Raw genomic sequence first — 23,130 nt, 5'->3', positions numbered from 1 at the left:
TATATATATATATATATATATATATATATATATATATATGTAAATATATGTAAAGACAGATCCCTTTGGAATCTGTCAGAGCTATTTGAAGCAGGAAAAGCACATGATTGGAGGAAGCTTATAGAGGAGTTCCAGTCCCCCACTTCAGCAAGAAGTTGTGTAAAACCCAGGAAGGTCTAATGACAAGACATTTTGAACCAGATTGTCAGAGAGAATAGTGCATTTTGCTATAAATGAGAGAGAAAGGGCTAACTACACAGAAGATTTAGGCACCTATCTGCCACTATAGGTGCTTAAGTCCAACATTTAGGTACCAAAAAGATTCTCAACCCCACCCCCCACTACCCCGGATTAGCTATCACCTAACCCTGTAGGCACCTAGACTCTCTAGGCACATGGGTTTCCACCATTAAAGTCTCCTAGGTGCTTAAGTTTCTATCAGTGAGCATATTCACAGCCACCTCAGTCTAGTTGCCCAGGCACCTATAATCTCATGGTTAAGCCTCAGCAGGATCTTCAGAGTAGGCACTGGACTTCCTATCTTTCCTTTGGGATCCAATCTGGTAGGTGTGCTCAGAGCACACCTAAACTCACAGAAGATGGTCAAGAGTGGGAGAGGAGGACAAATCCCTCAAACCCCCGCTCCTGTCAGGCAATTTGACACCTAAATCAGGGCCCGTGGGAGGTACCTATATCTGCCTGGGATTTTCAGCTGTGTATCTTCTTCTGGAGTTAATCACATAAGCCATTTTTTTTGCAAGAAACAGAGCAGGGGATGAGGATGAGCAGGGCCCTCCTTTATAACCATTAGCCCAGTGCTTAGGGTACAGTACTCACTAGGGATGTGGGAGACCGGGTTCATTTCTCCCTTCTCTCAGATGTGCAGAAATTCAGTGATTAAAGAATGCTTCTGTGCACTAATCACTGGGCTAAAGGTTATAATGGAGGGCACTCCTCCTCATCCCTGTTTCTTGCAAAAAAAAAAAAAAAAGGCTTAAGCACAAAACACCAGGAGAGAGTTCATGGTTGAGAATCCCAAGCAGACACAGCTACCTCCCTCCAGCCCAGAATTAGGCAATTAACTCCCTAAGAGGGCCATACCCTCTCCTTGACATTTCATACTGGCTAGAATAGGTGGCTGCCTCACTCTCTCTATGCATTGTATAGGAAGCCTAGGTGACTAACTTGAGGCTGTGGATTTCACTGGGTGGGGAGCCCCCTACAAGTTAGGCATTGCAACACTGAGTTCTGATAGTCAGCTTGAATTTATATTTTCTTTCACACTGCAATAAAGCATGTGGATTACTATACTTCTGGGCCCATTATATGTTATATCAGTATTTTGCTGGTATAATGCCATTGAAATGAATAGTTATGCTGGCATCAGGCCCCGATCTGCAAAATTAGATGTTTTCTAAGGCTAGGTCTACACTACGGGGGGGGGGGGGGGGTCGACCTAAGATACGCCACTTCAGCTACGTGAATAGCGTAGCTGAAGTGGCGTATTTTAGGTCGACTTACCTGGCTGTGAGGATGGCGGCGAGTCGACCGCTGCCGCGCCGCCGTCGACTCCGCTTCCGCCTCTTGCCGCAGTGGATTTCCGGAGTCGACGGAAGAGCCATCGGGGACCGATTTTATCGCGTCTTCACTAGACGCAATAAGTCGATCCCCAATAGTTCGATTGCTACCCGCCGATTCGGCGGGTAGTGAAGACGTGCCCTAAGATGTCAGTGCTCTCCCAACACAAAGAGCATCCATGGCATGTTTGACAACATTCAATGAATAGCAACTACCTCATTTTGAAGGTTTTATTCTTTTGGATTAAGTAGCACTAAAACTATTAAAACAGAGCCTCCTCTAATCTGAATTTAAGTTATGTCTCTTGATGTGCATGTACAACATGTTACATGCTAAACTATCCACTTAAATAAATTCCTCAACATTATTCCATTTGGTAATTCAACACAATGCACTCATTTGATTACAGATCAAGGAACTGTCTAAAGTGAGGAATTCAGTAAACAAAGAAAATGAAAATAAAAGCTAATTTCTCTGGGCCTGGCCCCTCAACCTTTGTTACCTTGAAAACAATGATACTATTCATATAGCTTAGGGGCTGGAGTACAAGAAGATTAATATCCAGCAGATCAGTGAGAATGATATGGTTATTTAAAAATACAGGGAGAGAGAGATAATGTCATCTCAGAAAGATTTCTGAATTTGGCAGCTAAAGCCTGACAATGGAGATTTGGAAATACCAGAACCTTATATACTGATGCTGTAACCATGACCTCTTAGTAAATTAGGTCATTGATTCTCCACCAAAACGCTAAATAAATTCTTTTAGCTTAACAATGTAATTATGTAGTCTACATTTTACGAAAGTTAAAATATTAGATGTAAAAAAATCTTTACAGAGTGCTATGTTACTATTCAGGAACATCACATCAGAAGCACAGCATTGCATTTACTGTAATTTCATTTTTAAAAATGATTCATTCTGAAGAATGATAATATGTAAATATTAAATATGTTTTCTAGTTAACAATTGTTGTGTTTTGTGATTTCCTCATTTCATTCTTTATTAATTTCAAATTTGTCTTTCTTATTAAAATGTAAATTAAGTACTGAATTCACCTGCAATGGAGTACATTTATCTTTTATTTCTGAGAAGAAGAAGAAGAAGAAGACGACATTGCAAGAAAAAAAAATGTACATTTCAATTAATAGACTTGACTTTTCCTAGTTTAAAGCTTATTCATAGATTAATTATTTTAATTTAAGAGGTAAAAGGCTTCTGATCTGTTCAAAAAATAAACGAATACACTGTTTATTAACCATTTTCTTAAAAACTAATATTCTAAACAAGTTCAATTACTGTATATTTGATAGGTGTGTTATATCCCCTACCACTTCATTCATTGGTGTACAACACTGGTATTTCATTGTCCATGTTAATATCACAGACCTCTAAAAAGCTCATTAATAAGAATATTTGTAAAGAACAATGTGAATCTCATTGCTAGTGCTCTCGCATACTTTTTGCTCACCAGCTGTTATCTGTGTGAATATTAAATTTCTCAAAAAAGCATGAGTACAAGCTAAAATCTGCCATCTAAATATGGCCAATATTTGTGAAATTTTGTGTTCTATTTTACCCATTCCCTGGTAACTGCAGCAAACCTGCGCTGAGAACCTCTAAAAATCAGCACTCCTACCTCTGAATGAATAGCCATGTCAGTGAGCAGCATTTATTAGATGCCACGAGCTGAGTACTGCTTCCTCCCTGATGGGACAGGAAAGTGAAGGAGGAATAAAAGCCTTCCAGTCCTTTCTGTACTTCAGCAATTCCCAGATGTCCACTTCTTGAACCCCTCCATTGACTTCCAATGTATTACTGCATAAAATTAAAGCTCCTCGTTTTGCCTCTGCCTCCCACATCTGCCAGGGATAGTCTAGGTATTGTTAATCCTGCCTTAGCACAGTGGAATGGATGAGTGGTCCTCTTTCAGTCCCTTTCAGACATACCTTTATATGATTCTATGATCACTGCTCTGCAATTATTTCTCTCGTGCCTTTTTCCATTCCTTACATTCTTCTCCTCATCAATATTTTGTGCCTACATCCTACAGTCTCCCTGTTCCTTATCCATTGCACATTCCCACTCTATTTCAATTTCCCACCTCTTCAGAAAGTCCTTCCTGTCATCATTAGTAACCCTCAGAGTCTCTTTTTCTTGCAATGCTATCTTGCCTTATTTGTATTTAGGCTCTTGGGGGCCAGGACAGGAGTGTTATCCTTGTTCTGTAAAGTGCCATGTACATTTGTAATGCTAATGGGTCAGGAATGCAAAATAAAAGCACCATAGACTTCTTTAGCTGGTGTTAATTGCCATATCCTCACTGAAGGCAAAGGGCCTATGACAATTAATTCCAGGTGAGAATCTGTCGCCAGACATCCATCAAGTTAGACTCAAAATTCCACAGGCTCTGGTGTCCACGCACTCTAGGCAGGGTACTAGACATTCTACACTAGGTTCAGCCAAACAAAACAAAATAGATTTTTATTGAGTATTCCATATCATATAGGTTTTCATATTGAAGAGTAATGTTAAATGTGGCAATAGGGTATTAAATAAATACATTACAACAATTAAGGGGGAGATTTTTAAAGGCACCAATGACAGTTAAGTGCCTAGAAAAAAACCCATCTCTTTTAAGTTCAGTTAATTCATAACTGTTATATTCTACCTCTGCTCTTTGGGCAAACCTCCTATTGGCATGGGAGTTACAGAGTGGATTGAGGTTAGCATGAAGATCTAAGAGTATAATCTTAACTGGGAACTCTTTGAGGCATGGATTGTCTTTTTAACATTTTAGTATAGTCCCAATGGGAAACTGATCTCTGACAGGGATGCTTAACTGCTACTGCAATACAAATATCTGTAATAATACTCTGGCCTAATTAAGTTGAAGATTGAATGTGGCCATCTACAAAGACTGAATTTGAAACCTGGTTTTGCAAGTATTTATCACTTAAATGAAGTTAAAATATATTGAACATGCACATAACATAACATGTCTTTTCTAATTGTTCTGTGACATCTAGTGCATTAATAATAAAAGGTGCTGGACCATATGTACAGAATGTAAAATAATGTAGTGTGTAGTAGTTAGTTGCCATAGAGTTTCATTTACAAAATATAGACATTAAGAATTGAAATTAAGCATATACCTAATTGTCTTGCCTGGATCTGCCTCTATAATCCAAGTGCAATGAAGATTGTTGTCATATGGTGCTGGGTAACCTGGTGACAATATGCGACCAGAAGTAGCAGCATGAATTCGACCACCACACTCAGCTGCAAAATAAACAATCATTTTACTTCTTATTAAAAACAAGGCCATGATATTTAGCACTTCACTTTTTACCTCTATTTTTAATTAGACAAAAATATATTGATTTCACCATGTCCTACAACAATAAAAGAAAAGCCCTCTGATATCATGCAGGAAACCATTAGCCTCTATAAATAAAGAGTAAGGGTATGTCTACACTGCACGCTTCTTTCAGTGGCATGTAGAGTACCTGTTGGCATATGCCCCCAGCAGGGGTATAGATAGCAGTATAGATGGTGAGCATGACTTAGGCAAGTAGAGTAAAGACATACCTGAAAAGTGTGGGTACATGTGTGACTATATGCTCTACATGCTTTCAACTTGCCAAAGAATTGGCTCGCCATCTACACTGCTATTTTTAGCAGTGTAACATCCAGCTGCCTCACTGCTGCTGGCTCCTTTCCTCTTCATAGGAAAAGACTCCCTGAGCTGCGAGAGGCAGTGGGGAAAAGCTTGGACAGTTCCCCAGTGCAAAACCCTTCCGGGCCTGAGGGAAAGTCTGCGGCAGCAAGGAAAGGCTCTGGTAGAGGGGAAGCCTTTTCCCACTGCCTCCCGTCTCTCTTCCAGATCCTTTCATTGAATCATAGAATCACAGGACCAGAAGAGACCATGAGAGGTCATCTAGTTCAGTCCCCTGCACTAATGGCAGGACTAAGTATTATCTAGACCATTCCTGACATGTATTTGTCTAACCTGCTCTAAAAATCTCCAATGATGGAGATTCCACAACCGCCTTTGGCAACTTATTCCAAAGATTAACCACCCTGACAGGAAGTTTTTCTTAATGTCCAACCTAAACCGCCCTTGCTGCAATTTAAGCACATTGCTTCTTATCCTATTCTCAGAAGTTAACAAGAACAATTTTTCTCTCTCCTCCTTGTAACAATCTTTTATGTACTTGACAACCGTTATCATGTCTGACCCCAGTCTTCTCTTCTCTACAATAAACAAACCCAGTTTTTTCAATCTTCCCTCATAGGTCATGTTTTCTAGACCTTTAATAATTTTTGTTACCCTTCTCTGGACTTTCTACAATTTGTCTGCATCTTTCCTGAAATGTGGCACCCAGAACTGGATACAATACTCCATCAGAGGCCTAATTAGTGTGAGGTAGAGACCAAGAATTATTTCTCGTGTCTTGCTTACAACACTCCTGCTAAGAAATCCCAGAAGGATGTTTGCTTTTTTTGCAACAGTGTTATACTATTAACTCATATTTAGCTTGTGATTCACTATGACCCCCAGACCCCTTTCTGAAGTATTCCTTCCTATGCAGTCATTTCCCATTTTCTATGTGTGAGACTGATTGTTCTTTCCTAAGTGGAGTATTTTGCATTTGTCCTTACTGATGCTCCTACTTCAGACCATTTCTCTAGTTTGTCCAGATTATTTTGAATTTTAATCCTATGCTCCAAAGCACACGCAACCCCTACCTGCTTAGTATCATCAGCAAACTCAATATGTCATTATCTAAATCACTGATGAAGATATTGAATAGAACCAGATCCAGAATTGATCCCTGCAGGACTCCACTCGATAAGCTCTTCCAGCTTGACTGTGAACCACTGATAACTACTCTCTGGGAATGATTTTTCAATCAGTTGTGCGCCCACCTTATAGTAGCTCCATCTAGCTTGTATTTCTCTAGTTTGTTTATGAGAAGGTCATGCGAGACAGTATCAAAAGCCTTACTAAAGTCCAGATATACCACATCTAGCACTTCCCGCTAGCCACAAGACTTGATACCCTGTCAAAGAAAGCTATTAGGTTGGTTTGACAGGATTTGTTCTTGACAAATACATGTTGACTCTTACTTATCACCACATTATGTTTTAGATGTTTTCAAATTGATTGCTTAATTATTTGCCCAATTATCTTTCCAGCTACTGAAGTTAAGGTGTCTGGTCTATAATTCCCTCAATTGCCTTTATTCCCCTATTTATAGATTGGCACTATAAATGCCCTATTCCAGTCGTCTGGAATCTCTCCCATCTTCCACGACTTTTCAAAGACAATCACTAATGGATCAGTTGCAACTGACTCATGTAGCAACACACCACAGTGTGGATGCAATGTATTTTCCACATACACTACATGCTATTGCCAGTGGTGTGTAATGTAGACATAGCCTTAAGAGTCAAATATCTTCCGAAAATATTTTCTTTCAACAAAAAGGATGCAAACAAGCATGAAGGCCCAAATTCTCAAAGGTATTTAGATGCCTAACTCCCATTGAAATCAATACTAAATACTTTTGAGGGGTTGGGCCTAGGAAATTAAATGAACTAGGGCCTGATCCTGCAGTTCTTGCACAGGCAAAGCGTTCTGTCTTTTCAGGGGAAGTAAAAAGTTTAAGGATTCAAACTCAGTCATATAGTCCCAGACAAAACAAAAACAAAAAAACAAAAACAAAAATACCAAGCAACCCTCTACGAAAACGAGATTAACGTTGAGTGCATATATCAAAACATTAAGGATAAAAAAAAGGATATTGAAATTATTCCAAAACCAGACATTACAAAACCAGGAAACTCATGATTTAAGGTTGCACTTAAGAAATCTTACTGTGTTGTGGTAAGAAATGCACAGCTGAAGCACCCAAATATGCTTATCTCTGCCCTGTAGTGACGTAATGCAATAACCAGACAATTATAATTAAGGGATTGTAGCATTTGTAGTCCCAGATTAGATTGACCTGTTTTATTTTTTAAAGATATATTACATTTTTTCTTCACTTGTCTCCCCTCATGGCATATCAAAAGGACAGAGTTAACGTTGTTTGGGTGCCTTAATACCATTTCTCAAGGGCAATCTAACTCTGAATTTCTTGGGTTTATATTGCTTGGTTTTGGTACAACTACAATATCCCTCTAATGTTTTGGGTTTTTAATGTTTTTAAGTTATTGATATACACTTTCAAGTTTAGCTCCATCTTATGTGATTCTTTTTGTCAGGGAATTTCCTTAGTTTTTGTAATAATGAGAAATTTCATACACCCAACTAAAGAAGAAACCAATGAAAATGATATTATATAATATTCCTTCTGATTTAAAAATATGTACTACCAACTTTATTTATTTTTTAAGGGCAGATTCATCAGCACAGTAAAGCAATGCAAAGCAGCCAGAGCACATCAGACAGATAAGCCATGTTTTGAGTAGCTTTGAATTAACAGAGCACCACAAAGCAGCTGAACAATACTGGTGAATGTATCCCTTAATATGCAATTGCCTGATCAGTTTAGAGGGCTGTGTTAATGAAACTGGCACTATGTGTAAGAGGGATAGGGATCGCCAAGTCACAGAATACCAGTGTCTGTGATTTAAGGGCTTCCCTTGTGCTTCTAACTTCAGTTCCCTGAGCAGTGCTGACTCATTGCACATTGGTGTCCATGGGAGTCCCTCAAGCACTGATGTTCATCCTAGTATGAATTCACAAAATCATTAAAGAGCAGTGACAGCTGGACCAAATAATCTACCAATGAACACTCTTGACACATGTCCAGTCTACCTTATGGCATTGAGTTACAGGGATTGCTACAGGGACATTAACTGTAGAGGAAGGGTGGTGATTGTTTGAGTCACTTTCATCACCACAGCCCCACTTAAGAGTTATCTGAGGCCTCATAAAAATGAGAGACAATAATTAATAATTTAGCTTAATTACAACCCATACAGCCTATGCACAAGATTCCAGTTAAGTTTAACTATTTAGGAAATGTAAATGTAAAGTGTTAAAATAATCTGGGACACAGAAAAGACTGATACATAAGCTAAATTTTTTTAGAAGACACAGATTTTATTTATTTTAATACACTAACAGATTTTCTTATAAATTCTAGGATGATTCAGTCAGTACATGCAAAGTGATGTGAGTTTGGGGAGAATACACTGTATTTTTCATATAAAAATCAGGTTGAATTCATGCTTTCAGTGCAAAACTATGGAGTTGTGAACAGCACCTCCATAATTCAGAGGGATTATTTTGTTTATATCAATTCTTGAATTCTAAAGATCAAACTTTCCAATTGTATCAACCAACACGCAGACAAATCATCAACTCAAAGGAGATATATATTGTTGACAGCCATGCTATGTCCATTGGGAATGATTGATATTAAAGCAAACAAAATCCATTAAGATAATTTCAGGTAATTTTAGCAGAACAAGGAACCCAGTTATGAAGTGTGTAAATTTCTAACTTTGTTTCCATTGTTAGGACTAAATTATGCCTCTTAAGGGCAGAAGTGGGTAAAGGATAAGGGAAAATTGCTAATTAGAAATTTCTGTTGGGAAAGTTCAGTTCCAATTAGCAACTGAATTTGGAACAAATTAATGGTAATTTGTCTACTAGTTCCTGGGGCTACTGGTCCTCCAGCAGACACTGGGAAAAAACAAACAAAGACAAGCTGAAGGATTCTACTGGAGTCTTTAATAATTTTCATTATGAGAGGTGCATTACCTCGGTCGAGGATGTCTGGAAGCCCTAGGCTTGCATACTTCACAAGTATGGGGGTAGGAGGAGGGAAGAGATAACGTGGTGAGCAGCTTTTCTTGGCAAACTTTTAGTAAAGGTGTGGCATGTACACTCCTATTGAAACTGTCCTGAGCCAGTGCTAGTCAGCAATCTCCTTCCTGCATGGCCAGATGATGACTGACTCCTACATCAAAGTGCAGAGCCAACCATAACTAAACCCTTATTGCTGACACTACCATTTTATGTAGAATACAGATGTAAAATAAGAAAATTTATTTTCCTTTGCAGAGAAGCCACAACCATCTGTTTATGTTATGTTTTACATAGTCACAATTAACATTACCTAGGCAGGTAGGCAAAGGTTTGTCCCACACTCTTCGATCTCCACTTAGGCAGGTCATAATACTACTACCATGCATCATATAGCCAGGATTACAGCTGTATAAAATGACTGTGTCAGTAAAATGTCCTTCATCACGGATCTTGTAGCCATAATTTGGTATTCCCGGATCTTCACACTTGACTAGGTCAAAACCTGCAAACAGAGAGAAAGCAAAACATAATTCTATCTGAAGAAAAGCATAATCCAACTGGAAACTAAACCTTTTCCCTTTATAGCATGGGGACAAAATTCAAACAACTGGATTAACTTCATTCATTGTGACCAAAGATAATTTATCTATAGGGATCTAGTGAATTATCTGGGGAAGGGGAAAACCAAAAAGACAGGAACAAGCCCCCCTTCTACTCTTCCAAACTCTTCATTCCATAGTTCAGAATGTTTAGAGCTACATTATGAAATTATTATAATCCCCAACTAAGGATTAGTGTCTACTTGCACTGCCCACGAGAAAACCAGAGATCAGATTATAACTCAGAGTCACAATATTGTCCTTGCTACTCACTTTCTCCATGAGGAAAGTAAACCCTGTCGGCCCTATACCTGGAAGTGTGCTGGGGGCTGCCTCTGCTCCCCTACTCCCCCAACACAGTAATAAAGCCAATAGACTAGGCTGGAGTGTAAGGGATGGGAGGAAATGTACATGAGTTGTTCTACCCAACCCGGTCTGGTCACCCAGGCCTCAGTTTTTGTTCTGATGAACGCGCACACACACACCCATACACATTTGTCAAGAAACATTCCCTCTTGTGGGATGCAAGTTATTAAGATACAGCAAGAGATAAGCAGTTCCTTTGACTCTCCAGGACAAGCAATTCCACGCTGGGCAGAAGGGATTAACAAATCACAAGAGCACCCCTCTACCCTTCCAAGCATGGTCCTTTCTGTGCTTTGGGTCACTGGAGCATCTGCCCACCTACAGGTGTCATTGTTGAGGTGTATGGAAGCCCAGTCCCTCCTTCTGTCATAGGCTCCAACCCCAGGGTCTATACAGAGAAGTGGTCATTTACTCCATGCACAATTTCTTCTCCTCTGAATCCCAGGACTATAATATACCAATCTTGCCAGGTTTGGACACTCCATCCTATCATCTCTGCATCTCACACCCTCCACCACCACAGCCCAACACAGTTCTTTTGGCTCATCCCAAGGCCTTACTAGCATTGCCTCTATGTCATATTCCACTGAGCATCTCTGGCCACAGTTCCCTCCATCGGCCCCACTCTGTATCCTGTATTCTGCTCATATTCAGGCAACTGCCCCTCTTCAGGCTGCTGTTGAGAGACTTGCATGAGGTCTTTCCCAGTCCCTGGTCTTTAACTAAGAGAAAGATAGCCTCTCTTATAGCAAGCACCATTTCTGGGTTGTTGTCACATAAATTTCAGTCACCTGATTTAGGCACAGGGCAGACTTAATGTCAAGAAGGATGCTAATAAATTGGAGAGGGCTCAGAGAAGAGCTATGAAAATGATTAAATTATTAGAAAACCTGCCTCAGAGTGATAAACTAAGTAGACCGAGTTCCTTGCACCTAACAAAGAAGATTAAGGGATAACTTGATTACAGTTTCTAAATATCTACATTGGGAACAAATATTTAACAATGGGCTCTTCGATCAAGTGGAAAAAAGATATAACATCATCAATGACTGTAAATTGAAGTAGACAAATTCAAAATGGAAATGAGGCATAATTTTTTAATGGTGAAAGTAATTAACCATTGGAACAATTCACCAAAGGACATGGTGGGTTCTCCATCACTGGTAATTTTTAATCAAAATTAGATGTTTTTCAAAAAAAGATATTCTCTAGGAATTATTTTGGAGGAACTTTATGGTCTGATTATACAGGCGGTCAGACTAGATGATCAAAATGGTCCCAACTGGCAATCTACAAATCTGACAGCTGGGTACCTTAATCCCTCAGCAAGCCAGCTCACCCTTTGACAGTGACAAGGAGCCTTGCAACCCCTTATTCTCTTGTACAGATGCATAAGGTGGATCACGATTGAGACGTTGGTAACTTCCAAACCAGATTATCCACTCTTCCTCTCTTCTATATTGTGGTTTGACTTACATTACCATTTTCTAAATATAGTATACCTCCCCATTTAACTTGGTCTGAAATGTCATGACCTCTGTGCAACTTCCTACCCTCCATAAATTTCACAAATAAACCATTTTAATTATCAACAGAATTAGAACTCTGAAGCAAAAGAAGAAAAAAAATTTGACTGACAATGAAGATTTAGCTCCATACTGCAATGAGAGCTATACTTTGTTTTTTATGTAGTGTAGTTTTGACTTTTTATGTATTTTAAACATGTCAGAAAGAAAGGAGCCTTTATGCCTCCATGCATGTCTATCTCCATATCATGAGGTTTATTATTTGATGCTAACTTTAGAAAGTAGAGTTTATAAATTTTGAAGGCCACCGCACATAATATCACAGGAGTTGACTTTGCAAAATGCTGGGGGGTGCTTGACCCCCAGCTCTGCACCAGGCCCCACCCCTACTCCACCCCTTCCTCCAAGCCCCCCCCACCCCACCTCTTCCCACCCCCACCCCACCCTCAACCTACTCCCTCCCTGCCTCTTCCCTCCCAGTTCCAATCCCTCCCCCAAGCACACCACATCCTTGCTCCTCCTCCCTCCCTCCCAGCATCCTGCCTGCACCCGCGAAACAGCTGATTTCGGTGGGCAGGAGGTGTGGGGAGGGAGAGGGAGGCACTGATCTGTGGGGCTCACCAGCAGGCAGGAAACTCTGGGGGAAGGTGATGGGGGGCTGCCGGAGGGTGCCCCGGAGCACCCACGGAGTCAGCACCTATGCAGAATATATATATATATATTTTTCAGCTTGCCTCATAGCAAATTTACTGCCTCCACAGAGATTCTCTTCCTCTTGCCTTTGATCTAAGCATGTAATGCAATCTCCAAAAGACCCTCTCATCCTGAGACTTTTAAAAAAATAAAAATCAAGTTAGCAACTCCTGCTATCCACCGGGGGAAGGTGTACACTGTTTTCAAATGTGAGCCAAGCAAGATTTATTTTCACTTAATTTTTAGTAACTCTTCCACTCACTATACTTGTCCAAAACACCTATTTTGACAGAGGTGGATCTTATAAATAAAAATTATTATGATGTAGGATACCCAATAGAACATGATTACAGCATGTGTGTGAGTAAAAACCAAACCAATCTACAGATACAATTGCCATACAAGACAAAGTTGGAAGAAAAGGAACAAAAGGATCCTGACTTGAGAAAACTAAAGATTAGTTTAACTTCAGTTCTACTGGTTTTTGTTGTTATTTTCTTATTTTAATAGTAAGGGCCAAATTCATATACATATTCATAACTCACACATGGACAACTTCTGTTATCTCAGGGAACAATTTCATCATACAACTTTAATTGTATCATGTGGTTTAGTCTTAAGGAGAGATAATGAAGTCCTCAAACTCATTCCCGCTGAGTCAATACAGAAATCCCATGCACTTCAATGGGAACAAGATTCCACTCAACTATACATGAAATCACAACTCCCCCTCCTCCCTCCCTAGTCATAAGTGCTGGAACTAGGGATGCTGGGGGTGCAGCAGCACCTCCTGGCTCGAAGTGGTTTCCATCATACATAGGGTTGACAGTGTGGTTCAATGGCTCTCAGCACCCTCATTATACAAATTGTTCCAGCACCACTGTCACTACTGCACAAAAAGCATAAAACATACTAATAACAGAGTGGGAAACTCCCAGTTTAAAAATATCCCAATGAGATAGCTTTCAAAATTAAGATTTTTGAAATGTAAAAACAAGAGGTTCTCTGAAGGAAGCCATTTTAACTATTGATACAAAATTTGAGGCTGTTTGCCAAAAATCTCAAGAGGAGATGATAACAGAATTACAGCATTATGTTTCTTCAAAATGGCATTAAATAATTGTGATTTCATAGAAATTAAGGAGAATAAGTTTCTTAAGTTAAGATTAGACACCTTAAAAAATAAAGCCATTAAGCCAATAAGTAACCATTTGTGTTGCTATGTATGTATGAGTCTTATTTCACTTGCTCATGCTCAGTAATATTCCACATACTGGACAGTACTTAGAATTGCTTCCAAAAAGCTTGAAATTGTCAATTTTAATTTTGTTTTGTATTTTATTTTCACTTTCCAAGTGTTTAAGTGCTTCAAGCATAAACCATCATACTTGATGGCATTGAGTGACCTACGTTTGCTGAAATGAAATAGAATGATGTTCATAACTATTCAAGATTAATACCTACAAATCCGTATACTTATAAATCCTGAAAACATAATACTTTAAAGGTGAACTCGTATGCCAGGTCCAAAATTATAATAGCAAAACCATCATTTCACAGTATGTACACCCACTTAACTTAAATATGGTATTTATGGTCTAGTTTTTATATCAGAATTAATAGCTGCAAAAGCTTTAGTGTGTCAAGAGATCCCCTCTCAGACATAACCTATCTCAACTCTCTCTGTTGGACTCTAGGAATCTCAGCAGTGTGCAAGATTCTTCATGTCAAAGAAGTGCTTTGAAATTTACTTGCATATTCAGCTGCCCTTTAAAAACAACTGAAGAGTAGGAGTATTTATCATTTATGTATGAGTTTGTATTCAGTATATCTACTGACACAAACATCCAGGAAGAGCCAAGTGTTTATATGAGCTTCTCTTAACTCTCTTGCAAATTGTTTACTTTTCCATAATCCTTAAACATAATCCTGTTTACTTCTCTTAGTGCCATCTGTCATAAATGTGCACTTGGCAGAGCACCCCCTTCAGGAGCTACATGGGCATCACAAATGTGCAAATCCAATTGCTCCTCCACCATACCCCAAGAATTGCAGGGAGTGTCAGTTTAGCAGGGTCGGCGCTCAACCCTTTGGCCAAAACCTTCTGGCTGTTCCTTCCCCTCTGAGGGTACATGCACATTGGAACAAAACCTGCAGCATAGCCATGGCTGGCCTGGGTCAGCTGACTCGAGACCACAAGGCTGAAAATTGCTGTGTAGCTGTTCAGGCTCAAGATGGAGCCTGGGATCTGGAACCCTCCCCTCTATCAGGGTCCCAGAGCTTGGGATCCAGCACAAGCCCAAATGTCTACACAGCAATTTTACAGCCCCTAAGCCTGGCCAGGCCAGCCACAGGTTTTTAATTGCTGTGCAAACATTGCCTCGGAGTCCTAAGTGAAACAAGCAGAAACAATCCAGTGTCAGCTAATGAGGTTAAATAAAAGCATAAGGAAAAGAAAGAAAACATGTAGGCAACTTCCATGAGGATATTGGCTTCTCTTACTTCAGAGGCCTTGGAAGTATGACAGTACATCCAAGAGTCCACTGGATCTCCAGTACAAGTCTCAGGTCTTTTTTCCTCTTCTTAGCTCAGGGGATCAGTGTTCTCCTTTTTTCAAGGGCAGAGATTCTGCTGGATGTCAGACCTCTCTCTGGGAGCTGGAGAGCTCAACCGCTTGCTCCCATCTCAAGGTTGTCCCCATCTGAGTGAAGTGCCCTCTTTTTAACTCCTCCTCCAATTCTAGCACGATTTGAACGTATGGAGCGGCAGCTGGTGCAGGTTTTATATACCCTGTCATCACACCATCATTTTCAGTTGCTTTTGAAATGTTGATAAACAACTAATTATGTGCACTTCATCTCACTATCTCTGCCCCAATACTAACTGTGTTGTCCACCACCTCTCAGCTCCACCCATGATACCAGTTGCAATGCTCCATTGATCTCCCGCTCCTTTTTTTTTTTTTTTTTTCCATGCTGTTCCTACACATGGAGTGCTCCTTCGGAGTTAATATGCCAGGCTGCTGACTGTTCCTCATTGAAATCCCTCCCGAAAACCCACTTCAGCCACTTATACAAAGAATTAGAATAAAGACAAGTATTTTATTTAATACAGTCAAAGAAAATACTTCACCACCCTGTGCACTAGCCTGTGGAGTACCCATATAATGCCACTGCTGTAATCCCCATGCATCATCCCATGCTCCTGCCTAATATTTTGTGCCTCCCCCTGTTGTGTCATGTCTGAAATTAGGATGTGAGCCAAAGCATTCAAATGATTTTAATGGACTTTGTGTCGATCTATTAGTTTGCAAGCTTTCCAGGACAAGGATTGTGTTTGTTTATTTGCACTCTGAAGTGCCTAGCACACTTGGGCATTCCAACATATTAAATAGTAATAATAATAATACAACACAATCTAGATTCTGAACTGTGCTGAGAATACACTCAGCACACCTGCGTTGACTGCCAGGGGAGGTAGCTACTCAAAATTACACTGACTGGAGCAACTGCTCTACCAGCCAAAGACTGGCCTGCTCTTGGAAAGCTGAATATGCTGTCTGAAGATTTCCTCACCTTGAAGAAAGCCTTGGCTTATTGTTTGAAGCAGTTTTAAGGGTCCATAAGAGACTTAGAAGGACTAAAGGGTGTTTTGTTTTGTTTGGGGGGAGGAGGTTGGATGATTTCACATAGAATGTGGGATCACATCACTAAATAAATACATTATGTGAGTTTATATGTTTGTACCATCTAAACAAATGTGCATTTTTTGAATGTGTGATCTGCGACTCAAATAAGGGCATTCTGAGCATTTACAGGAAATTCACAGGAACAGATGTCAATCACAGAGGCATATAAATATGATGGGTCCCTTTACTGGTACAGGCACTTAGATACCAAGGTAATAGTGACCTAGAGAAATATCTCTAACAGATTAAACAATTGGTTTTATTTGATCTTCACACAATGCACAGTCAAGCTGTGGAACTCTTTGCCAGAGGATGTTGTGATGGCTAAGACTATAACAGGTTTCAAAAAAGAACTGGATAAATTCACGGAGAATAGGTCCATCAATGACTATTAGGATGGGCAGGGATAGTGCCCCTAGCCTCTGTTTGTCAGAAGCTGGGAATGGGTGACAGAGGATGGATCATTTGATGATTAACTGTTCTGTTCATTCCCTCTGAAGCACATGGCATTGGCCATTGTCGGAAGACAGGATACTGGGCTAGATGGACCTTTGGTCTGACCCATTATGGCCGTTTTTATGTTCTTATCATTATTAGGGGAGATTCTATATTATTTATTGTGAAAAAAGTTGGGTACAAAGAGAAGTTTCATTCCTTCATATAGGCAACGGTACACTATGTGTCAGGCGTATTATGCATAACTGCCTATCATCTTTGTTAGACACAAAATAGTATCAGCTATCACCCCAACTGGATTACAAAGCTTTAATAAAGTTGATTATCCACAAGGCTTTATCTTCACAAAAATATGTAGATTTACACATCATTACAGTTTCATCTTGCTCCACAAAACAAAATAAAACATGTATTTAATGCTCAGAAGAAAAGGTGACCATAACTATATATCTGGATATTTATCTCCTAAGGAAATAGGGTGAGAAATTTATTTTAAACTCCAAAAGTGTAAAGTCTTACATGGATGATGAAACACGTATAAAACAGATTTTTATACTAGTTTGATAGTATGTTTGAACATAACAGTTTTTCTCTGCCAGCTCTTTTATGTTACTGTACCATCATTCAACAACAATGTAACATTTGTTTATGAGTTGCAAGAGCATATCAGCCAGTGATCACAAAAATCCTACTGGCTTCTCAACTCTTCCACCCATGTATTATAATAGATTAGTTTGGAGCAAGTAGAGGAAAGAAAGTTGCACAGTTAAACTGGGACCTTGTAGTTGGACCTAATCAAATACTTTTGCAGCAAGTTCTTGCTTTACTTGAACCAGTACTTACCCCAGGTTAACAAAAAATCTGGCAAAATGTGACCTATTTATAGCACTTCCCCAACTCCTATTCAGAAGAAAGGTCAATTTGTACTTGTAAACTAAATGTGATAAGTGCAGATGAGGTCTCTCAAAATCCAGAATATTTCTATCATTTTCCTTGGAGTGTCTTTCAGAAAGAGTAGCAAAAATCTTTCCCTCCAGTAAAGCTATTCACTTGCACCGATCAGCTGCACCAGGCCAAAGAACATATGCTGCCTTTAAGGTCCTCTTGCTCTATATAATGTCTAATGAACTGTATTTTTATATCTTCAAACGACAAGATATCTTTGAGGGTTGTAAGCAAGAAAAATCACAGTTCAGGTAAAGGGACCATAAAATAAATATATATGAACATCAAACAAGCACATAAGATTTTTTAGCCTGTTTATGTGTCAAAAATCATCAAATGCCTCACAGAAATACATTGCTTATTTTAAATCTTATTTCTGAAATTCTATGAGGGCATTTACAACAAAAAAAAACTTTTTTTCCCCCTGTCAGTTTATTTTAAAGTCAAATCAGATCAGATTTTTACTTGTGGTGAAATGTTATACAGACTGATTGCAGAGAACATAATAATTCAAGCATTTCGGGCAACAGATTTCAATTTCTCATTTCAGATACACAATACTAACCAATACATGAGACCTAAAATTATAAATACTATGGGGGATATTAAAAACTTCAGTATTTGCATTACCCAGGTATTCCTATTGTAAACATGAGAAGCTAGCACCTTGGAAAATGAATACAGAATTTTTAATGTCCTAAAGTTCTAGTTAACTATTTTTAATTCAGAAAGCAAGAGTCTGCTTTTTGAGATACTGTGTGCATATGTTCATGCCTGGAAAAAACCCTGTATATCATGTAGTACACAATTAGACTGCCATTCTGAAGCACAGTTTCTGAAGTCCAACTATCATGCCAATTACCATATTTTACACTAGACTTTCCACTGGCTTCATATTACCACTTTGCATTCACTCCAGATAAATGTAGGTTCATACTAACAGTGCATACTTTAGGGCCCAGATTTTACCACCCTTATTCATAATGAGTAGGACCTCTGTTCTTTGGAGGCCCATTACTATCAATGTGATTGTTTATGCAGGAAGGTACTTCTAAACATAAGTAAGGCTACAATTTAGTCACAGGTGGAGGAAGTAATGGAATCCGTGACTGCCAATCACCTCTGCGACTTCAGCCTGCCATAGTCGGGAACCGCAAGGTCCCCCTGCAGCCCATGGGGGCAGGGAGCTGCGGGGAACCCCCGAGCTCCCACAGGCGGTGGGGGCCCCCGGAGCTGTCGGTGGTGGGGGAACCCCCAAGCTCCCAGCTGCTGTGGGCCCCTGGAGCGGCGGGTGGCAGGGATACCCTGCAGCTCCCAGTTTACATGGGAGGTGGGAGCACCCCTCAGCTCCCAGCCCCCACAGGCAGTGGGGAACCCCCGGAGCTGCAGGCAGCAGGGGTACCCTGCAACCCCCAGCTGCTCCAGGTGGCTCCTAGCCCCTGCAAAACTGCCTTGCTTCAGGCGGTGTGGGGACCCGCAGATCCCCATTTTGTCAAGGATATTTTTAGTAAAAGTCACGGACAGGTCATGGCTTCTGTGAATTTTTCTTTTTTGTCAATGACCCGTCTGTGACTTTTACTAAAAATATCCCTGACAAAGTCTTAGCCTTAAACATGAGTAGAGGTGACAGAATCTGTATCTATGTATTTTCAGATCATCCAGCTACTCTTCCTATCCAAGATTTTTCTCTCTCTCAAGCATATGCAGGACTTCTCCTCCAACCCCTTTTCCAGACCATGTATCTGATCCCAAGCCCCCAAGGAATGACTTGCTGTTGAAGTCACGTTGTTACTTTGTACAATTGTCACTGTGCTCTGATGAGACTATGGTTACAAAGCAGATATTGTCATTTTTCAGAGTCAGGAAACATGACCACAACAGCACCTTATGATCACAGTAAATGTAGATACCACTGGCTTATATTAAATTGCAACAAATAGAAACTTCTGCCAACAGACAGTGTACAAATGCTTTCTAGGCACATGAATTAAATCTACCTGATTTGCATAAATGAGACCAAAACCTAGAGACTTGCAGGTTGACAACTGTCTATTCATCAACTGCCCATTTCATTTATCCACAGTGCTCTGCCCCGGGTCATATCTTACCTAAGTTACCAGCACAGCATGAGCAACATTGTTCCATTTGGAAGATGGAAATTATTGGCATATATGTAATGTTTAAAGTACACTTATTCTTCAACTGTAAGCTTCATTGTCATGGACACTGTGGTGTTCATTTTGCGTCCACCAAAGGAAACTCTCAAGGGGATTTATGTAGGAGATAGCCCTGAGCACATAACTGATTTTTTTTTTCATTTTGGGGCCCAAATAAAAAAATATCTGAAAGCCAATTATTTTATTTTAACACCATAACTGATTTTTTTGGGGGGATAGGACAGGGCTGTCAAAACAAAAAAAACTGAAAAGAACTCCATAATGAGGTTTTGGGGAGGATGGGTAAAAGTAAAAAGGTTTGAAGTTCTTATATTACGCACTAGAGTAGGACCAACATTATACTCTAGCAGACTCCAACAATTCTCATCCAAATCCATAATAATTTTGATATAGATAATAACAATAATAAGGCTGGGCCTTCGTCAAGAACAAGTTGCTATTTTGCTTTTGTTTTGTTTTTCTATTTGTAAATAACACTGATCATCTAACTTAGATATAGTATAACCCCATCTTCAGACATGTATATGGCAAAATGTTTAAGAATGGGATCTACTAATTAAAAAAAAGGTAAACATATAAAAATCCTAATTCAATAAACAAAGTATGTACACATACACACACACAAACAAGGCTTTAAAGTTAACAAATATGACATAACTTGATAGCATAGAGAAGATCAGAAACACTGTCAGGGTTGAAGGCTGAGCGCTATCTAAACTGATACTGATTTAAATTCACAAACATGACTTATTTTTTTCTATAGCACCATTTTTGTCCTTCCAAAGAGTAAGTAGAAGTATGAAATGATACCTGTGCTAATGTTCTGTGACTGTCACAGCTTTCAAAGTACACATAAATGCCTACAAATACTCATTCAGTAGTAGTTGCATTTTAAGCATCCATAGCATAATCTACTTAATTAGACCAATGAGACTCCAAAATGATAGACAGTGCATGGTATTCTCACCATGTCTGGAAATAATTTACATGGTATTCAAATATACAGCTTATATGAAAAAAAAATATTTCTACATTATGTGCAGAAGAAGGGACCAGCTGTAAAATCTTTACTTGTATTGAATGATAGAAAAGTTCAGATAAAGAAATATGTATGAATTACTGTCAGAACAAATTGCCAGCTGTGTATGCTCTTAGAAAAAGCTAGCTCATAAATGTTTAATTGATTCAGTGAAATGTTACGGACTTGCTTTGAGTCACAGCCCCATATTTGTTAAAGCAAGGATAGAAATGCCGCTTTTGGAAACTACAAGAAGCAAAGCAGAGAGAAGCGGGAGGGCTTAGTGTCACTCTCTCCCTGAATCTTTAGGACAGATTTCTGCTAATGTAGGCACTAGCTTCATCCAGTCTTTGTGCTCAAGAGAGGCTAAGGACTGCAATTGTGCCCAAGATGGATGCATGCGAAAGAAGGTTCCTTCTGGAACTCCCTCACTTCTTCCCAAAAATCCATACAAGGCCCTAGATTTATTTTTTGTATATGTGCAATTAATCACAGTTTACCTTTGTACAAGGACAGAAAAAGAGCACAAACTTTCTCAAATGCATTCATATGTGTTTAGGAAAATAGATAAGCTTAGACAACAGAAAGTGGCACCACAACTAATTTGACCCTACCCTGTTCATAAAATTCTTCTTATTCTGGAAGTGAGGTTGCAAGCTCTCATTTCCCCAAAAACTCCCTAACATGCACTCAACACATATTCTTAAGACATTGATAAGGCACTCTGTCAATGATATAACACAATCCAATGGGAATTTTGGCAGATTTATCTTGTAGTGGATAGTATTTAAAGAAATCACTTGGCACTCAACATCTGGGGCTAGATTCACATGGGGGTTTTAGGTTGAGTATTTCAGTGCCTAACTTTTGACCTAAGCACCAGCAGGATTGACAAAATAGGGTCTCTCCCACCTATCCTGGCTGTCAGGTCCAATCCTGTAGATATGTTCTGAGGCTACCTTAGAGAATGTCTACTGATCTTGTAATTAGGAAAGATGAACTCCACACACGATAACTCACTTCTATCCCTGACTCTTCAAGTCTACTTATGTGATGTTGGCCAAACCATTTAAAGCAAAATTTTGACAGTTGTGTTTCCCACCACCTGGGTGCCTATCCTGAAATATCTGGAACTTGATTTACACAAGTGCTGAGCACTCAGCTGCAACCAAAATCAACAGGTGCTGTGGATGCTTAGGCCCACAGGCACCATGGGCTGGATGAATGAGCACAGGGTTAGGAGGTTCTGAGTTCTAAGTCTGACTCTTTCACTGGAGCACTGTGTGACCTTGGGGAAGACTGTTGATCTGTTTCCCTACCTGTTAAATGGGGAGAATACCACTTTTTTATCTCATAGTGGAGATACATTCTGTAATGCTCATGAGGCATTCAGATACTGTAGCAGTGAGCATCCTAAAATTAGACCATGAAGAAATGAATAATTCATTGCAGGCTTTGGTTGCTTTGGGGCCTGAGCATCATCCATTCTACGCACTGAATTAGGAAGGAACCCTTTTGAAAAAAGTAGTATGTGATCATCTCATTATAATGATCACATCATAAATACACACTTTTGCAAGGGAAGCCTTAATACTAGCATTTCTTAACTTTTGAGTGCTTGACTTTGCAACCTAAGGCCTTGTCTACACTGGCAAGTTTCTGCACAGTAAAGCAGCTTTCTGCATTGTAACTCCCGAGGTGTACACACTGCCAAGCCACTTAGTGTGCAGAAACTGCACAGTTGCAGCGCTGTAAAAAAAAAAAAAAAAAAAAAAAAAAACATCCCGATGAGAGGTGTACAGCTTTCTGCACCAGGGGTACAGCACCGCGGTGCCAGTGTAGACCCTCTGGTAGATTACAGCACTATGACTGGCCTCCAGGAGGTGTCCCACAATGCCTGTTTTTGCCTCTGGTCATTGGTTTGAACTCTGTTGCCCTGCCCTCAGGTGACCAACCGTCATCTCCACCCCTTAAATTCCTTGGGAATTTTGAAAGTCCTCTTCCTGTTTGCTTGGTGACACGTGCAGTGGTCTCAGTACATCTTACCAGGTGAGCATGCTTGCTCCATGCACCAGGCAATCCCCCGCTTGGAGCAATGCCAAGCTCCTGGACCTCATCAGCATTTGGGGAGAGGAGGATGTCCAGTCCCAGCTGCGCTCCAACTGTAGGAATTATGATACCTACTGTCATAACTATAAAGGGAAGGGTAACAGCTCTCCTGTGTACAGTACTATAAAATCCCTCCTGGCCAGAGA

At 39.8% G+C, this 23,130-nt stretch overlaps 1 protein-coding gene across 1 annotated transcript in view; it reads right to left on the bottom strand.

Annotated features, from left to right (window-relative positions):
- CSMD1 (CUB and Sushi multiple domains 1) overlaps positions 1–23,130 on the bottom strand; it is a 1,543,069-nt gene that overhangs the window by 313,411 nt on the left and 1,206,528 nt on the right. Inside the window, exons 24-25 of the mRNA XM_029912248.1 lie at positions 9,718–9,909; positions 4,735–4,861 (exon numbers count right to left, since the gene is read on the bottom strand). Coding sequence (XP_029768108.1) covers positions 4,735–4,861; positions 9,718–9,909 — 319 coding nt within the window. The remainder of the gene's footprint in view (positions 1–4,734; positions 4,862–9,717; positions 9,910–23,130) is intronic.

This window comes from Terrapene carolina, unplaced genomic scaffold, assembly GCF_002925995.2.
Source record: "Terrapene carolina triunguis isolate 2854851 unplaced genomic scaffold, T_m_triunguis-2.0 Scaffold42, whole genome shotgun sequence".
NCBI lineage: Eukaryota > Metazoa > Chordata > Testudines > Emydidae > Terrapene > Terrapene triunguis.
This window is presented reverse-complemented; position numbering and strand designations above follow the sequence as displayed.